Below are 13,833 nucleotides of genomic sequence, written 5' to 3' on the forward strand. Positions count from 1 at the left end.
GACTTTTCTTATAAAATACATTTCCAAAATATTCCAGAGTAACATTATAAACTGTTAAAAAGAATGTGCTTTAAATCTGGTTTCCATGAAGTTAACTCTGACAATCAGTCAGTCTCTACTTTCAGTTTAACCTGTTATCTGTTGACTCAGGTCGTCTGTGTTTAGCCAGTTTGTCCAGTTCACTGAAAAGCTGCTGGATGGTGCAGGACTTGAAACAGTAATCTGAGGGTTCATGTGTCAGTGGCAGCACGACTGTGAACTCTTCTCTTGGTTTTCCAGTTTTCTTGCTCAAATCTTCTATTTGCTTTCCCACATTTTCTGGTGAAAATCCATTCTTACAAAATAGTTCCTGTATGTCATCACAGAATATGTCAAAGTCAGGTGTACATGTGATCTCATATGTTATATTGGTTCTCATATTGGTTTCTCTCTCTTGCTCACTCTTTCTCCTGTCACACTGCCTGGGCGAACCTCATGTTGAGCTCCCGCCTTTGCCTTGAAGTAACATTCGTTTCTGTGTATAGATTCCCCGGACCAGTTTTATATCCTGATCCCTGGACCCCTGAGCGTGTGTATTCACTCTAAAAAATAATTCAGAGGCTTAGTAAATATCACTATAAATATAAGTTAGATGAGCGTGATAAAAATCTATGAATGTCCTTTTAGTAATTATTTGAGTGTGAGAAGTTGAAATAAATGTCTAAAATGTTAACGTATGTGTTTTTGTTAAATTAAGGTATGTATTTACATTTATCTCAGACAGGAAATTCAGTATGTGGTTCACAGAATACCTTCTTTGCGTGTACTTAATATTTTTGTTTAAGATTGAATCAAAATATTTGAGAAATATGTATCTATACTCATCAGTATCTTGTACTAAAATCATTAATTATTCAAATATTATTTATTGTACCATGAGCCTTTTTCATTGTTTTGTTCATTTTGTTTTTTTAAATACTCTGAGCTTTTGTGTTTGCTCTCCTGGTTTGCCATTTATCCTTCAATGTTAGGGGGCGATTGTGGCTCAAGAGTTGGCAGTTCGTCTTGTAATCAGAAGGTTGCCGGTTCCAGCCCCAGCACCGACAGTCTCGGTGGCCTACTGGTGATGGTCATATTACGTAAATGGAAAATGATTTTGGATTAACAGACCATCTATATTTCAGTTACAATGACCAAGCATGTCAGTGTTATTTACTCAGTTTTTTCATGTTGGTGTAACAACTATTATTCATTTCAACTTTATATGTTTAAGCTTTAGTTATTCAATTGATCAAGTATATTGAACAGATTTGACTGGTTTCCAATCTACTCAATATTTTTAGGTGTAAAAATCAGTTTTAGTTTTTATAGAGTGTTGGCTGTTTGGCTTGGATGTGTGTGCGAGGAAGGAATTCGCTGTGAGGAGCGAGTGGAGCTGGTCCCCTGGAATCCTGGAAGTCATTAACATATGCTTCCAAAAGGAGTTTCAGAAATGTTTTTTATACTGAATAATTCCTGAACATTTATGTAGGTTCACTGTAAAACTGTTCAAAAGTTTTACTCCACAAATAAGATAAAATGTTTAACTATTGTTTGTGCATTAACAGTCTTCAGCTTTAACTTTCCCTCTCTATCAAAAACATCCCCTGTACATGTCCTGGTAACATATTATATCTGGCTTTATATATAATTCATGTAGTTTTATATTATAAGAGGTCCATCAACTTCAAGATGGTTTACTTCCAAAGTAAAATGTTTGTGTGGTCTCTAAATGAAACTGGATTAATGCTCCTGATTGTTTTTTTCTGAAGTGAACTTAATGGTTGAAGCGAAGTTTTCTATGTATTACCACACAGTACTCAATAATAAAAGTGAACACTAAAGTACAAGGAGTGATTTATAATGTAAAAGATGTTTTGCTTTACTTGACTTGTACTAAGAGGACTTAAAATGAGATTCTTCCTGAATTTTTCTAACAGCACAGCAGCTGCTGTTAGCCCTAACCCCTGTATCTGCTCCCAAACCAACAAAAACAGAAGCCAAAAATCGCCAAAAAATCTTTAAATATAAAAACAAAAAAAATCAAAAGGAAAGAACATAGTGTAGCTCCAAAAAGTTGATTCTGTTCATCTGGACGTAGTGTTTTCGGTGGGAGAAATGTTTCATCACTCATCTAAGTGACTTCTTCAGTCTCAGCCGATTGCTTGTTTCCGCAGCCTTATAAACTGTGATTCTATTGGCTCAAATGATTAAAAAGAGGTGTCAATCATGCAAATTGTAGCCAAAGTTACAGCCCCTCAGAGTTTAAAGCTCCAGAGGCCATTTAAAGGCTCCGTGCGCAGGGCAGAAAGGGCCAGCTGTGGCTAATTCTTATATTCAAAAAACAAGCTTTTTTAGACATGTTAATGAAGTTAAATAATTTCTGCTGTTTAACACCTAAAAAAATGCAACTCATATATGATGCCCAGTGTGCTGAAATTGTACATGGCTGGACAATGCCTAAATATTTATTTATTAAATGTGCTGTAATTTGACTGTTTGACTTTAGAAACATAAATCTTTGCACAGATGATGTTTATGTGTTGATTACAGAATTTTTGATTAAAAGGTGAACTAAAGCATGTTTTTAAAAGGGTTATATGCTAAATAAATAAATATATTAGGCGATGAAAAAAATCTACTTAGTTTTTCTGTGTTCTAGACTCAGTAACTTTGACACAGTAACATCTGCTGAAATCTTTACACCACTGATGAAATCTCAAGTGTTATCTTTATTTTGATTTCAGGATTGTTTACACAGAGTTTGTAATTGCAGAGAAACACTCCATTCATTTTGAGCATGTAATTTTCAAGCAGGAAGCTCAGAAAGCCATTTGGGGCTTAGCTGGATGAGCTAGTTTTTCAGGATGTTTCTAATATTAGAGATATTGTTCAAATGGAGCATTAACTCATATGTGAACTGAAGAACATATTGTGGTCAATAATGACTCAAAGATTCTTCACAGTGTTGCTGGGTGTGAATGCCAGCTGTTTGACAGGCAGAGGTGGACTGAAGAAACAAGAGAGGTGAACTAAAGGCGGTTTTATTTAACTTCTGATTGGAGTTACAAAAATAACTCCAATCAGAAGACAAGGAAAACCAAATCTATGAATCTTCAGGGAAAACACACTGTTTAGGTTTATTTCTATGTCAGAGAAAATACTTTTAGACTATAATAACATCAGAATATCACACTTCTTAACCTGGGGCATGACAGCACGGCCTCCCATCAGAAGAAACTGTTGACTTAAAGAATAAAAGAAAAATGTCAGCTGAATTTAATTTCATCAAGTTCATTCATGTATGTATCACCTTTAAACCTAAAGTGCTTTCACATCATAATTCTGCAAAAGCTGCCAAAGAGGAAAGTTGGAAGTCATTTCATAACAACCATATTAGTGAGTTAAATCTGTGTCTTATTAGGTGGAGGAGCACAATGAGTTTGTAGCACCAATTCCTTACTTTGAGTTGTATTTCTGTCCACATGGAGGTGGGTAAAAACACATAAACACAACAATGAAGAACAAACATAACAAACATTAAGAGAAAACTGTCTTAGAAACACAGAAAAGTGAAACAAAGGACAGCGTGAACATCAACTGAACAGAACTTTTTGCTTTTCTCCATCAAAGCATTTCATTGACAAAAGTGTTACTTTACAGACCGTCCTGAATATTTGCAGTTCATTGTTAGCTTCTCAACACAAGAGTGAATGAAAACATTTTGAGTGTAACCCACAGGTCTTACAGGTATTTTCACAACACTATCCAACCTTTTGTGATATTTCTTTCAGTCTCATGGCAACATGAGACGAGATGTTGGTGATAGGAGACCAGGGTTGGGTCAGCTGTAGAAAGATAAGAGCCGACCTGACTGAGATCAAATGCACACATTGAGTTGGTTGTTTGACTCTCACGAGATAACGTCTTCTGTCCAAACAGAATGATCACATCACTGTCCAACTTTCTGTTATATTTGTTTCAGTCTCATGCCAGCATGTTTGTTTCTCTCTAAGAAGACTCACGAGATAATCTTCTCATATGGTGATAGGAGAGCAGGGTTGGGTCAACTGTTAAAATAGCAGAGCCGATCTGAATAAGTTGTTTAGTGACAGGCTTATTATGTCCAACAAAAACAAAGAAATGCTTTTCTAATGAAAAGTGAAAGCTGTTGTCCCAGGTTGTCCTAAGTTAAAAAAACCCAAAAAAAAACCTTCCACAGCCAACTCTGAAGTGAAACAGTGGCAGCAACACATGCGCATCAGCTGAAATCAAACAATTAGTTTTGCTGATTAAAACATTCACACAGAACTTTGTGCTTTTCTCCATCACAACATTGGTTTGACCGAACATTTGACTGACAGAAATATTTCTTGACAGCAGCCCTTCCTCAGTAATTGTGGTTCATTGTTAGCTCATTAACACGAGTGAATGAAAACATTTTGGGTGTAACCCACAGGTCTTACAGGTATTTTCACAACACTATCCAACCTTTTGTGATATTTCTTTCAGTCTCATGGCAACATGAGACGAGATGTTGGTGATAGGAGACCAGGGTTGGGTCAGCTGTAGAAAGATAAGAGCCGACCTGACTGAGATCAAATGCACACATTGAGTTGGTTGTTTGACTCTCACGAGATAACGTCTACTGTCCAAACATTAGAATCATCACATCACTGTCCAACTTTCTGTTATATTTGTTTCAGTCTCATGCCAGCATGTTTGTTTCTCTCTAAGAAGACTCACGAGATAATCTTCTCATATGGTGATAGGAGAGCAGGGTTGGGTCAACTGTTAAAATAGCAGAGCCGATCTGAATAAGTTGTTTAGGGAAATGACAATAATTAAAACAGTACAACCAAGGACTTAGAACATAAACCATAATCTAAACTTACAAGAACTCAAAATACTGGGTCTCAAAGACCCAGAACCGTGACAACTTCCTTTATAGTCACCTGACCATAGTAGAGTTTTTCTGGATGTCTACAACTTTAACTCACATCATCTGAACCAAATGCAGAGTAAACCAAATCATGAAACAATAATTCCTATGAAATGCACAATACATATAGAAACATTAAGTAGCAGATTGTTGTTGCAATACGGCCATACAAATAATATTAAGTTGAGTTAAACTTGAGAAAAATATGGTTGCTTTGTGGCTTCCTGTTCTGTCATCATCTGAATTTTGAACAACATGACAAAAACACATAAGAGATCAAATGTTTTCATTTGAGCAATCCAATTGCCTCAACATTATTTAGAAAAATATAACATATATAACGAAAAGAACATATTGTGAAGTTTTCTGTCTTTTTTTTTTGAGAAAAGAAAAACAGGTGTTATATAAGATAACTCATAAACTCCTTGTCATGCTTATATTATCGAAGTAATGTACACATCATGTTAAAATGGTGAGCTTAATAGTTAAGATACGGTCCCCCATACAGTCCATACACACTTTGTCATAGTTGTAAGAAGACTGGAAAAAAGGTGTAATAATAAATAAAACCATAAATGATAATTGAGTCATTTTATTTTTTCTAAATTCAAAAATTACTTTCTGTCCACCGTGTGTGACTAACAGTCTCACTACCAGCTGGCTGTTGTTGTAATTTGGTGATGTATAGATAAAAGTGAATTGAAACTTCTGCTGTACAGTTTACTAAGCGACGCTGTCATGGGCAGTGTGCAACCACACAAAAGAACAACTTACATTTCACCATAACCAATACTGGAGAAAGGACAGTTTGGAATTCTAACTGACATTACGACTGGTGCACATTGCTCTAAAATCAGTGCTGTGAGATTGACTTTAAGATCACAACCTGATTTAAAAATTGTATCTAGCATTCTTCCCCCTTGAAATAGCTCTAAGGTATTAAGAGAATATGGCAAATGAGATCACAAGATGGACAAAAATGTACTTTAAAAAGAAATCTTCTTGTTTCACTGGAACAGTAAAGTACCGTAGCAAAGAATAAGCGCACCTATGTAAGATGCAAGTGAGTTTACATTATTATCGAACTTTGATTTTGCCATTATTTATCCTTTCTAGTCTTTGGGTTTCTTAGAATTCTGTCTTCTGGTTTCGGTCTCTTTGTTCTCTGGTTATTCCGTCTCCACTGTCAGCTCTATCCCCTTGTCAAGTCCACGTCTCTGTGTTATGTTTCCTGTTTTACTTTGAAATTCTGTGTCTCATGTTAATGTAACTGGTTTTGCTTCTCTTGTCTTGTTAGCCCTTGTTCCACATGTTTCCCTCCTGTCTCCTATTCCCTGATTGCTCCCTCTGTGTATTTAAGCCCTGTGTTTTCCTTTGTCTGTGCTGTGATCTACCCTCATGTTTGCTCTCATCCCACACTGTGTGTTCCGTTTGCCAGCCTGCCTGTTTAGTTTATTGATATTTTCACTTAGTTATTTTATGTTCAGCAATAAAGATCTTTTGAGTTCACGTTTTGCCTCCGAGTGTCTGCACTTTGGTTCCTGCCTGCACATAACACATGACAGAAGGTCACGACCAGAAGATGGACCCCGCAGACTGCTCCGCTTTGGAGTTTGAGGCTGAGATGGAGAGGTTGGTTAAATTGCTGGATGGCATCCCCCAGTCTGATAGCTTGCAGGTTATGTCTGAGGAACTGAGAGCGTTGGAAGCAATAGTGAAAATCAACCCCCAGATTCAGCAATTTGCCACAAACACCATTCTTGTCAGGACCATAGCTGCGTGGGGGGGAGCACGTCAGGGCAATTTTACTTGGTCTCTCTCTCTCTCCACGCCGATGCAACAGAAGCAGCTTAATCAGCGGTCGCTACAACAGGACAGAGTTTCTGCGCCGGTGTCTCAGAATTCCTCTCCCTCCACACACCCGCTGGGACCTCGTTCACCTGCCCATTCGCCGGCCTCCTTCCTGACGGCTATGTGATCAGAGGATGTGAAGCAGGTCTCCATTTCTCCACCATTTCCAATTCCTTCATCCAGGAGGAAACAGCACCCTCGCCGCCGCCACTCCTCTTCACAGCCCGTTCCCAAGATTACAGAGCAGCACACAGTGGTGAATCACGAGAGCACTTTTCCTGTTCAAATGCTGAGACTGTTGCTCATGCTGTCCAGTCAGCTAACTCCGGGAGAGAATATTATGTTTTGGCACCTCCTGAGTTTGCTGGACTGCTGAGTTTAGTAAGCTGCCCCCAAAGACTCATGAGACTTTGTGCACAGAGACTGTTAAGGTTTCTGTGGAGTCTCAATCCCAGACTGTTATCATTTCTGAGCCTATTATTTCCAGCTCTCCAGATTTTAAAGACTGTTTTTCACCTGCTCAGTCATCGAACATTGACGACTGAGCAGCACCATCGAACCTGTTCATTGACCTCAAAGTTTGATCTCAAAAAAGCATTGACCCACTTTAGCGTCTGGCCCTGGAGCAACTGAACAAAATGGCTATTTTGGAGCCATCTGTTTTATACGTCCAGGGTTGTTGTTGAAAAACTAGTGAGCACTGAGTGACAAAACCTGTACTTTTCTCTAACTCATCAGGAGTTGGCACAGTCCTCTCTCAGTGCAGGATGGTCAGGGTTCTGCTGGTAGCTGTTGAGGTGAAATGTTGGCATTAGATGGAGTTAGAGATTGCTTGAGCATATCTGCAATTTTTAGAACCATGGAGTCCTGTTTGCCAGAGAAGAGGCAGAATAATTGTTCATGCCTGCTGAGCTGCGCCTCCTAGGTGGAGAGGCGTACAGGGTCAGAGCCTGAGTCCTTGATGTGTGGCTGGGTTGTTCTGTCACATCCAATGCAAGCTAGCAAGATTCGGAAGCGGGACTTTTCCAAAAGTTCAACAGGTTTATTCAAATTTCCTAACACCAAACACAAGACTTAGGGGAATGTACACCTAACAGGAGGGGGCCTGATTAGGAAACAAACGGGGAGGTCCACACATCCACATCACAATATAAACCTGTGGACACACTTTCACCAAACACCTAGGATGGAACACCGGAGAACACCATCACACAGGGAAACATGGTAAGCAGTAAATACCCGAGGGGCTGGGGCTTAACTAACGTGGTAGGTCGACGATCCAGTGAGGAGTGACTGCCAAGAAGTGGTAGCGATCACTCAAGGGAGTGATTTGTAGGGAGCTGGAATTAGCCCTGCCTATGAAGTAGACATCAAAACAACCAAAGAATGACAGAGCGAGGGAGAGAGGCGCTGACAGCACACAGGGAGGACTAGGGATGGGTACCGGTGTCCGGTGCCATGATGGCACCGGTTCTGACATAAACGGTAGTAACCAGACCGAAAAGCAGCGCACATTTCGGTGCTTTATTTCGGTGCTTTTTTTCCCTGAGCTGTGATACACTTCTAGCCAATCATTTTACGTTTCCGAGGATAGTAGGCGGGTCCAGGTACGTACGTTTTTTTAGAGCAGAGCTACAGATTAAAAATGTCCAAGGCGAAGCGGTCAAAAGTCTGGCTGTACTTCACAGCAAAATATGCAAACTCAGCAGCCTGCAACAAGTGCTTTAAGCTGATACTGTGATACTGTCAAAGGAGGTAACACCTCGAATCTGATGAAACACCTGGCGACGCATAGCGTTTTTTTTAAAAGCCGAGAAATGCGCCGTATTTGATAGCTTGCTGCGAGACCTCACACCGAGCACATCTACTGCGGGTGGGTTGCCTGTTATCAGACCCGGAGTTAGCAACATCCCCCAAAAACACGAAGAGGAGAGTCCTGGCCCCTAGCCCTGCCAGTGTAGCAGAAATGATGATGCAGCAGCAGCCGTTCTTCTCTGCGTGAGTAGCTTAATGTTGTTCGCGTGTAATTTACGTTGAGTAGGCTAACCACGCTATTACATTAATGCATGTAAGGTGAACTAGCAAACATCATCATAGCTACATGCAGCTGTCTTCTTGTTTGATGGCAGATACTCCCTTCACCCTGGCCAAAAAGGCTAAAATGACCAAAGAAAAAGTGGAAAACAGCTAAACATGAGAGGTTTAGGACAAAGTTTGTGTTTTTTCCATTGATTAAGCACTGCTTCCAGCCAAGAGTGATACCATATATGCCCCATAGCTGCAGAAAAGGCTAACATTGTTATCTTTTTACAAAAACCAGCTGAATATGAGAGGTTTTTGGACCAATTTTGCGTTCTCCATTCTTTAAGCACCGGTTTGAGCACCGTTTGAGCACCGGCACCGTTTCAAAAGTACCGATTTGGCACCGGTATCGGATAAAACCTAAACGATACCCATCCCTAGGGAGGACTGGGGAACCCTCACACTTTGACCCTGTGCAGATTAGAAATAATCCTAAATAAATGTAACCTTGTGCATCCAACTCTTAAACTCTTAAAAGAACAAAGGAATGTCTTCGCAGAGCCAGGATTCTCAGAGGGAACACCTCTGCTGTCATGACCGGAAGTTGTATAGTGATGTTGAAATACCGGTAATACCTGTTTCCATAGAGAATATTTTAACCTGCTTGTGCTGATAACCAGAAATATTAAAGATGGTTGAACGTATTAAAGGTATTAAAACTGTTGTTGTTCAGCTGATGCATCTGTCTTTCTGCAAAACATGGTTCAGTATTTAAGTGTTTGAGTCTGCTGTTTCACAACAGAAGTGTTTAAATATTATTTACATGTTCTTTTAATATGAACATGTTTTCCCACTCTTGTAAGGACAGACGTGGAAATCTGAAGTCAAACCTGAAGTAATAAAGCAAATCAACTAAATAGTCAAAATAATTTAAAGGAAATTAACTAAATATGTCAGTAGAACAGTAAAAGAAAAAGGTAATATATATAATTGTAAGTCACTATGATTAATATCAAACCAGTTAAATCATAATAAGTGAGAACCAATAATCTTTATAGATGGATACCTAGAAACCTGTTGATACATGTCATCTAATTTTCTCTCATTCAAACAGGCAAAAATAATAATGAATGAAGTGCTTGAACGTTTGGTTCTGACATTGTCATCTTAGAATCACAAATAACTGGTGAACGTGGTGTGATTATTAGTTTTTATTAGGCTAGAAGCTTTACACGAATAATTGTCAAACAATAATGAGCATAAAGGGAAATTTTCACAATATGTTTTAATACAAACAGCCAGAGCAGAACAGACCCAACATAAAGACTCCTTATAAACCGAAGTCATCATTCTTTAAAAGACAAAACTATCCACAGTTCCCAGTTATATAAAATATGTACTTGACTAAATTTAACCGTTGTCCCCTAAATTGTTCAATAGATTAAATTAGTGTACAATTAAACTCACACATAACCACCATAATTTCATTCACATATACAAATCAGAATAGATGCAAGAGAGAAAATAAATGCTTTGATAGACAGCTTACATGATCATTATTTCACTTATAAATACTTTCTTCTTTAACATCAAAAGATAAACTCACATAATCAATAATATTTTATTGTGTTATTTCTTTATGGGAAATCAACGTATATTGATCCTACACAGCTATCTATACTCTGTGTGTGATCATGAACAAACTGTATATTTCGTGTAGGTAAAACAAAAGCTGTCCTATTCAGAATAGAATAATTACAATTAACCACAACACTTTAATCTTTCCCCAGAATGATGCGAAAGAGTTTGATACGTTTACACAACGACTCAGTGAACCTATACTGCTGCAGTGTTACTCCCTTTTTGCGTGCTTCCTCCACCTCTTTAAACATGGCATCTGTGTAGTGCGTGTTTCTATTTACTTCCATCATTTTGTCGATCTTCTTGATGAGCTCCACCACCTGCCTTCTGTCGCTGCTGGTGTTGTCAAAGACGTGGTACCTGTTTCCACAGCTTTGGATGATGCGTTTAAGCCCTGGCTCAGCATCACGTACATACTGCTCTATGGTTATGCCTCCAAGATCACCACCTCGGGTGAAGAGCACAATCATGTACTTGTTTGCCTCGGGGCCAAACAGCTCCTGCAGGGCTTCCACTGAGTTTTTTTCTTCTCTTGTGAATCGGCCGATTTGGATGACCAACAGGAACACGTGAGGACCGGGAGAGGAGATTTCAACACATTTCACAATTTCTCTTTTGATGAACTCATCTGATTTTGAAGTGTCCAGGATCCCTGGTGTGTCTACAACACTAACTATTCTTTTCCCCCACTGTGTCCAAGCTTTTTGACAGAACTCAGTCACTGATGCAGATAAAGGACAAGATCTGAAATGCTCACATCCCAGGATGGTGTTCCCAACAGCACTCTTGCCCACACCAGTTTTTCCAATCATCACAATCCTCAAATCAGGACCTGAAACACAATTGACTAATTTGATTTAACCCAGGTACACAGGAGTTTTACAAGAACCAAAGTGAAACTGAGAAGTTTTCACACTTTAGGAAAATAATTAAAAAAACAATGATTAATAATAAGTCTTACCTGCTGGAATTAAAGCCATTTTTTTCACTGTTGTCACTGCACAGGTGAGAGATGAATGCTAAAACTGCTCTGCCACAACTTGCTTTTTATAGCTCAACAGATGACACGCCTCCTCCAGTATTATACAGTCGGAGAACAGCAGTCTGCAGGCTTTAGACAGAGTCACACAGAGTTTTGCTTCAACAGACCGAACAACTTCCACTTAATGTAAGTTGTGCTTGTACATGTATTTGCTTTGTAGCAATAAAAAAAATCTAAGTAATGAGAAAAAAGGGCTCTGATTTCTTAAAGAGTATCAGAGAAAGGCTATTTTTACATCTGTCATGATAAATTTCTTAATAGACATTTGTTAACTTTTATTTAAGATTTATGTGAATCATCTGAAAACAACTGAGATATACTAAGTTGTTAAATAAGGATACTTAAACAAAAAGGAAGAGTTCAGAGTTGTGCTGGCACTGACATTTGAACCCACAGGTTATTCGTTCAAATCCTGCATCATGGGAAGCTTTTTCAGCATATTCAGAAGCAACGACACTAAAGACAGACAACCGGCGGCACTGAGGTAAAGCTAAAGTTGAGCACTTTTGATTTAGCTTTAGCATGTAAATCAAGTTGTGAACGTAATGTCTTTATATGGGTACATGTATGCTATGAAATATTTTATAAATGTAGCTTATAGAAAAAACTCTGAAATGTTTGCAAACTATTATAGTAATAATTTTTAATGGAACAACAAGCAGCTTATTGATTAATTCGTATTTCTTCTATTACTAACTTGTAGTTGGGACCGTGGATTACAATGTATAACAAGACCGCACACTGACGAGGCAAAGACAGGTAAACCACAATCACTTTTAAGTACTATATAAAGAACATACTAACGGGTTATTCAGTCAATCAGCATTTTTCTCATGATGGTTGAAGCAAAGAGCACTTAATGAAAAACACAGCAACAAAGATTCACTCATTTTAACCACATTCTTTTTTTCACTTTCACTTACATTATTATTGGTATACATTTATGCAGGACGACACACTGGCACCACAGTGAACCTTGTTCTTTTGGGAATGGCTGGGACTGGAAAGAGTGCCAGTGGGAACACCATCCTTGGACAGAAACACTTTGTTTCTAGACCCAGTTCAACGGCCGTCACCACAAATTGCCAGAATGTACAAACTGAGATCAGTGGTGTAGACCTAAATGTGATTGATACCCCAGATATGTTTGATGATGACATTGCTCCATCAGTTAGGGGCAAACATGTGAAAAGGTGCAAACAACTCTGTGAGTCAGGACCATGTGTGTATGTACTTGTGATGCATGTGAGCAGATTTACAGATGATGAGAGAGACATCATGGAAAAGTTAGAAAAAGCTTTTGGGAGGGAAGTTAGAGGACGAACAATCATCCTGTTCACCCGAGGAAACGACTTGCGGCAGGCGGGAATGGGCTTGGAGGATTTTCTTCATTCTTGCCAACCTGATCTGAAGAAAATGGTTGAAAAGTGTGGAAACAGGTGTGTTCTCTTTGAGAACAACAAATCAGGTCCTGATCAGGTTGAAAAACTAATGAAGGTGGTAAACACAATACAGAAGAACTTATAGCTATGAGTGCTCAGAAATTGTTTTTTTCTTTTACGTAAAGATAGACCATTGAGTGAGTGAGTATCATGAAGAGGTAGATGATGCAATACAGTTTTTTTTCTTTAATAGACTAGATAAGAATTAACAGACAGACGAGACAAGATAAATGATCTTTTATGGTTTATTATGAACTTCTGTTAAATGAGGTACTGAAAGCTTATTAACCTTTGTAAACTGGAACAAACTACTTCAATAAACTAAGAAACAAAGTGTCTCATTGTTCTTTGGTCCAGGATTCAATCCAATTGAATTTTATTTGAGCCCGTTCTCATTCCGATGTATGCTCAACTCTTGTACCGTTATAAGTGTACCACAAAACCAACCAATCACAGACCTGGATGCAAAAACTCTGATTGGCTGTTACAGTTACAGTCTAATATACTGACGATTTGATAAGTCCCGAGGCCTTCCTCAGTAACGCAAAAGGTAACCTTCCGCGTTCCCGCTTTCAGTATGAGACATCGCGGGTTGTGGATGGAATCCAATAGATTGACGCTCCCGGTGGTAACACATGTTCCAGCCCTGTATTACAGCCCTAATCCTAACCTTAATCCCAATCAACCATAACCTTATGCCTAACCTTAACCGCCTTTTTAATCGTGTTAGTGTTTTCCAAAGCAATTACAGTAAAACAAAAGTACATGTGTACATTCAGTCCAAACAGTTCTCATGTCTGGATAGTCATGTTTGGAGAGTTGTAATAAAATTGAACAAATTTCTTGTAATGACAGCTGGTCCATCTAAAGTGTAA

General features: G+C 38.7%; 2 protein-coding genes across 2 annotated transcripts; one reads left to right on the plus strand and one right to left on the minus strand.

Annotated features, from left to right (window-relative positions):
- Positions 1-10,103: 10,103 nt before the first annotated feature.
- Positions 10,104-11,478, minus strand: LOC146567695 (GTPase IMAP family member 7-like). The gene is made up of 2 exons (XM_085285988.1): positions 11,436-11,478; positions 10,104-11,306 (listed from the first exon to the last, which is right to left on the minus strand). The coding sequence occupies exons 1-2, from the start codon at positions 11,452-11,454 to the stop codon at positions 10,609-10,611; spliced, it is 717 nt and encodes a 238-aa protein (XP_085142114.1). The 5' UTR covers positions 11,455-11,478; the 3' UTR covers positions 10,104-10,608.
- A 65-nt stretch (positions 11,479-11,543) lies between these two features.
- On the plus strand, positions 11,544-13,247 carry LOC146567696 (GTPase IMAP family member 7-like). The gene is made up of 4 exons (XM_085285989.1): positions 11,544-11,642; positions 11,913-12,000; positions 12,220-12,275; positions 12,466-13,247. Exons 2-4 carry the CDS (start codon positions 11,936-11,938, stop codon positions 13,041-13,043), a joined length of 699 nt encoding a protein of 232 aa, XP_085142115.1. The 5' UTR covers positions 11,544-11,642; positions 11,913-11,935; the 3' UTR covers positions 13,044-13,247.
- Positions 13,248-13,833: the final 586 nt, after the last annotated feature.

Source organism: Mchenga conophoros, linkage group LG9 (genome assembly GCF_057382185.1).
Source record: "Mchenga conophoros isolate Kocher_MC1m ecotype Shallow Benthic linkage group LG9, M_conophoros_male_GT1.1, whole genome shotgun sequence".
NCBI lineage: Eukaryota > Metazoa > Chordata > Actinopteri > Cichliformes > Cichlidae > Mchenga > Mchenga conophoros.

Coding starts and splice junctions, on each gene's coding strand:
- LOC146567696 (XM_085285989.1), top strand. CDS start 11,936: ATGGGAAGCTTTTTCAGCATATTCAGAAGCAACGACACTAAAGACAGA. Junction 12,001..12,219: donor AGACAACCGGCGGCACTGAG/GTAAAGCTAAAG, acceptor ACTAACTTGTAG/TTGGGACCGTGGATTACAAT. Junction 12,276..12,465: donor CACTGACGAGGCAAAGACAG/GTAAACCACAAT, acceptor ACATTTATGCAG/GACGACACACTGGCACCACA.